Source organism: Sinocyclocheilus anshuiensis, unplaced genomic scaffold (assembly GCF_001515605.1).
Source record: "Sinocyclocheilus anshuiensis isolate Anshui unplaced genomic scaffold, SAMN03320099.WGS_v1.1 scaffold831, whole genome shotgun sequence".
In the NCBI taxonomy this organism is placed as follows: Eukaryota; Metazoa; Chordata; class Actinopteri; order Cypriniformes; family Cyprinidae; genus Sinocyclocheilus; species Sinocyclocheilus anshuiensis.
In genome coordinates this window covers 242,953-248,512 of record NW_015542380.1, presented here as the reverse complement: position 1 = coordinate 248,512, position 5,560 = coordinate 242,953, and the positions used below count along the sequence as shown (strand labels likewise).

At 37.8% G+C, this 5,560-nt stretch overlaps 1 protein-coding gene across 2 annotated transcripts in view; it reads right to left on the bottom strand.

Annotated features, from left to right (window-relative positions):
* Window positions 1-678: 678 nt before the first annotated feature.
* LOC107692560 (uncharacterized) overlaps window positions 679-5,560 on the bottom strand; it is a 10,096-nt gene continuing 5,214 nt past the window's right edge. Inside the window, exons 2-3 of one of the 2 annotated variants that reach the window (XM_016491650.1) lie at window positions 4,771-4,934; window positions 679-4,701 (exon numbers count right to left, since the gene is read on the bottom strand). In XM_016491650.1, the coding sequence (XP_016347136.1) occupies window positions 2,024-4,701; window positions 4,771-4,900 (2,808 nt within the window). In that variant the 5' untranslated portion in view covers window positions 4,901-4,934 and the 3' untranslated portion in view covers window positions 679-2,023. The remainder of the gene's footprint in view (window positions 4,702-4,770; window positions 4,935-5,560) is intronic. The other variant, XM_016491651.1, reaches the window with a different exon arrangement.

The window sequence follows — 5,560 nt, the reverse complement described above, 5'->3', positions numbered from 1 at the left end:
TTTCTCTCTTTCTTGCTCACACACACACACACACATTCACACTCAACACTTATAGACACCTGCTGTCAGCTTGATTGTGGGAGCCACTCTCCTTGATGCTGCCAAATGGAACAGCGACCCTCTGAGCACATCTGAGCTGTCACTCAGACGTACACAGACTCCCCCGTCTAGCACAGCTTGTAAGGTTAAAGCAGGCAAAGCACATCCATAGATAAACACTTTAAAACTGTAAAGTTTTAAACCAGTAATACTGAGCATTTCATTCATTGTAAAACAGCATAACTCTGAATGAATGTATGACTTACACAGTCTATATATTTTAGGCCTATATATATATATATATATATGTGTGTGTGTGTGTGTGTAAAATATCTTCATGGAACATGATCTTTACTTAATATCCTAATGATTTTTGGCATAAAAGAAAAATTGATCATTTTGACCTATACAATGTATTGTTGGATATTGCTACAAATATACCTACAAATATATGACTGGTTTTGTGGCAATTGTATATATATATATATATATATATATATAATGACATTCATTCATTCACACACTTTTACACTATTCATAATAGTTTTAACATAAAGAAAAATGAAAAAAAAGGGAAGCATTTGAATTTGATTCATTTTATTCAAAATCCTGTGACACAGGTTTCAGAAATGAGGCTGTTTAAATATCTGCAGTCTTGTTTTTAAATTGTGTATTAAATATATAAGTGTTCTGTGACCACACCATTTCAAATATATACATTTCCACCATAAATAAATAATTCTCATTGGTGCAAGATTATTCTTAGTTAGCTAAAACACATTCTGAGCATTCATCATTCATTTGTAAGAAGGAACTGGATATTTTTAAAATGTGTTTTAAATCTACTGTAAAATGAGCTTAATAAAAACACTAAACCAATCTGTATATGAATGAAGTAATATGTAAACAAGTGTGCAAACCAAATTTAGTGATATCGTTCAGCAGCTGGACACACATCCACTGCATGCAGAATATGTGCTGCCTGAGCCTAAAGCAAAGTTAATTAAACATGAGAACCACTGGAAAACAGAAGGGCTTGACAAGCTTTAATTAGTGTGTGCAAATATTCAGATTCAGATTCAGAAGAACTTTAGATTAGCCCAAGGTGTCCAGTCAGTGCACAATGTTTGGTTATTTACATGGCAAATTACATAAATAGAATTAATCAGCAGTGTCAGAACCTTTAAACCATTTTTCAAGCAAGGTTTTTTCAAGCTGCATAACTCGGAGAACTGAATTTTAAGAAACTAATACATTAGACATTCAAACCTTGAAATGTTAGATCATCAAGATTAATTTGAATTGTGCAAGAGCACCAGCCAATTGTATCTACGACAGTGAAAACTTATGTTAAATAATTAATTTTTATCACAAAGTACATATGTGCAAATTTACTTGAAATTCTAATTCAAACTTTCTGCAATGATTTGTAACCGCTGTCTGATAAGCGATCAAGAGAAGTAAAACCTTCTTTGTGCAGATAAAAGCATATTTTCAAGCTAATAATTGAAGTAGGCCCTTGAAGGCAAAGGGTTTAAAAACCAAATAGTTCAAGTTCAATATTAAAGAAGAACAAAGCAGAGCATTTTAAAAGAAAAATATGAAGGTGACTATACTACTCCCTTTTGTAAAAATAGCCATGAGGGAGAAACTGAAATGAACACAGAGCAAGATGTTTTATAATGCATAATATCTGAATATGTTCTGAAATATACAAAACAAATGTATTTCATCAAGAGGTCTAACTCAATAACTGAAGCTTATTAGAATGAATCCGAAGTTGAATATTGCAGAGTTCTGTCATCACCAGCAAAGGTCTCGAGAGTTAATGGAATGAAATATAGACAATAATATGGAACTAGTGAGAAGTAAGGAATTATTATATCAATACAAAATAAATTAAATGTATTTACAACTTTGTTTATCTTTTTAAAACTTAAAGAAAAGAAAGAAAATCTATTTGTTCATGCCTTCCATGTAGTTCTCATTCCCCCTCTGTGTCACTGTCAGACTCCATTTCAGGAACTGTTGAACTGTACCACTCCGCATTCTCTTCTGGCTCTCCTTGTATATCAGCAAGGGAAATCCCTCCACTTTCTGGCTTTGCCTTCATGTCCATCGTCTCCAGCTGCTGGCCTTGGTGCTTGCGCTTCGTGTGACGTCGCAGTGTGTTGCGCTCTGCAAAACGCATGTGGCATATTAAGCACTGAAAGGGTTTCTCACCGGTGTGTACTCTCTGGTGCCTCATTAGTTCCCCTGATTCACGAAAACGTCTTGGGCAAAGCTGGCACACAAAGTTCCTCTGACCTGTATGGATGTGTTTGTGTCGCTCAAGATGGCTTGATCTTTTGAACGCCTTGCCACAAAGGTGACATACATGGGGTTTGCTTTGGGAGTGTGTGATGGAATGGCGCTCAAGGTCCGAAAGATAGTAGAAGATCCGCGGACAGTACTGACAGTAAAGAATGCGACGAGGGTCTAATGCTTCGTTCTTTGGGTCATTGATTAGAATTCCGGGTGATACAGGACGGATGGGTGATGTAGAAGAGGTGGCATCTAATGAGTCTGTTTGGCCTACCGAGGTAGACTCAGTCTCACCATCACAGTTTACCTCTGTCTCCTTATTTTTACTTTCATGGACTGTGGCAGAGGAATCAGGCTTGGTGGCTTCAGAACATGAAGGAGTAGTGACCGAATGTGTCTCAGGCTGGTTTTCTTGTTTCTTCTCCACAGACACAGCCAATCTGAGAAGGGCTTCCCGAAAGGAAGTGGGCACTGGTGTGTCGGAGTAGGCATCAGTGCTGAATTGCTTGGTTGGACTTGTAGAGGTCACTGTGGAAGTGCTAGAGGAAGCAGTTGATGAGGTAGGGCTAGCAGGAAGATTAGAAGGGTTATTCAGTCCTGAGATGTCTGTAGCTGTGGCAGAGGAAACTGTGCTGAGGCTGAGAAGTGACGTACATGAACTTAATGTAGATCCCAAATCAAGTGGACAAGTTGCTAAGGGAAGTGCAACAGTGGAAGAAGAGGAAATTTGAGATAACTGCCCAGGCGAGGACGAACTCTGAGTTGAGGACACCTGAGGAGATGACAAAACTAGGAACATGGGGGAGGACTGAGTGTTCTGACTAAGAGGAACTGGTAAGGAAAGGGTAATTAGCCCTGGGTTAGCTTTAGAGGCCGGTGAGGAAAGAGACTGAAGCTGAGATGGAGGAAGAATTAGAATGGGAGTGTTTGACCCTGTAGTATTAGCCACAATCTGAATGGGAACTGATGCCAAGTCAGACATGGCAGGTATGATGGAGGGTTTATCAAGAGCTACAGAACTGTAAGAAGATTTTGGCTCCTGGTTTGGGGCAACTTGTGAGGTTTCCACCGAGACATGGCCTATAGACATATTTGGACACAGTGAATTGGGTAGTGTCTGTATTCTTGAGTCTGCAATATCCTGTACATCAGCAATGAATGAGGGCTTATCTTCAGCTTGTCCTGGGCTTAGATCTGTTTGTTTATAGAGGCCCTCAGTGTGTTGTATATTATCAATTTGTGGAACTTTCTGTCCATCTGCAGTAAGTGTGTAAGGAATGCCCTGGTCATCTATAAGTAGTGTATCCATTGGATCTGGGGTTATAATGTTGGGATACGATGTAGTTGCCATGGCTTCAAGCGAAGAGGAGGAAATATGTCCATCCCAATGCTGAGGCAGATATGTATGAGCATCACTTACTGATGAAATGCAGCAAATTTCATTGTCGTCCTCCTGCTCCACTTCAACATGTTGAGGCTCCTCCTCAATTTCATCAACTTCCATATGAAGTGAACCTTCATATTCAGGGTCTACAACCCATTCACACTTCCTCTCCTTATTTCGGTCTTTCTTTTTTGGTAGGCTTAAATCTAATACCATGTCTTCTTCATATTGTCCCAAAGAACTTGTCACTGCAATGTTCCTTCCGATATCAAGTCTCTCCTCTTTTACGTTACATAAAATTTGTGTTTTATAATCTTCAATGCAGTCTTTACTATATTCTAATTTTTCTTTGTTTGCATTTAGGTCCATCCTAAGTTTACTCCCTCTTGCATGTGCCACGTCAACAACCTGTGTTTTATTCTCAATACACAACTCCTTGCTTGTGTGATTGCCTCCACCAGGTGACGGTAGTTTGTTATTATGAAAACCTTTATTTAAAATAGATTGTCGTTGAACCTTAATCTCTAGTAAATCATTGGATGAGATGTTGGCAATGTTTGTAGCTTTGGTTGTTACCTCACAAGCTTCTGTCGTAGCATTATCAGACTCTATCTTGGGTATCAGCTGCATGTTTGTTGGTAGACTCCTTGTGTTCTCTTGAAAAGGGACTAATTTATCTTCAATAGTCTGGTTTTCAAGAACACTCATCTGCTCTGAGTCGGATTCATTTTTTGGCGAGTTCTGCTTGCTGTAATCCTTTATAACTTCTGTCTGATCTTGTGGTGGATCAAGAAACACATCTGGGGTCACTTTGTCCTTAGACTCAGTCCTCAGTGAGAGTCCCTCGTCTGATAACTCACTCTCCTGACCCACAGACATTTGGCTTTCTTTTGTGGCAGTAAGATCAGTCCACTTAATATGTGGAATGGTCTCACCTATCCTGTCCAATGTTTGTTGTTTGCGCATAGCAACTTCTATACATTCAGCAGTAGAGAAGAAATCATATTATTCAGTACTCATGGAGTAAGTCTGTTCATTATAACCTGAGAGAACATTGAAATATTGCCTGACAGTGCCACACAATCTTGCATAATCCATGTAATGGCACCATTGCCAGTTCCTTTCCCATCTGATGTAACTGCTGATTTTCACCCATGTCTCTGCTACTGCCATCAGTCAGGACCTTCTACTCATCTAAGGCATCAATCTAAAACATACAAGCAAACACAAAAACATAAGACAAAACACAAGATTCTACAAGACAAATCTCAAATAATGTATTGTTTAAGGTAACAATCCTTTATAAAATATTAGTGCTGTCAAAATGTATAAATGAATTGCAACTTTTACTAAAAATCACTTTTTTGAAGTTACAGTCACTTTGTATATTCTTAATAAATTATTACTAATTTAATATTTAATACATATTCAATATTTAATACTGCCACATTATTTCAGTTATACTGTTATAGGTCTGTATTTACATATAAAATATGGAAGCCCGTTTCCACCACTGAATAAAAAATAAAAAAGGTAATTCCGACTTTTTATCTCACAATTTTGACTTTTTTCTCAGAATTGCGTGATATAAACTCGCAATTGCGAGTTAGAAAGTCAGAATTGTGAGATATAAACTCGCAATTCTGAGAACATATCAGAATATGACACGCAATTGCGTGTTATAAAGTCAGAATTGCGAAATATAAACTCGCAATTGCGAGAAAAAAAGTCAGAATTGCAAGTTTTTATCTCGCAATTGTGACTTTATATCTCACAATTCTGACTTTATAACTCGCAATTGTGAGTTTATATCTCACAATTCTGAGAAAAAAA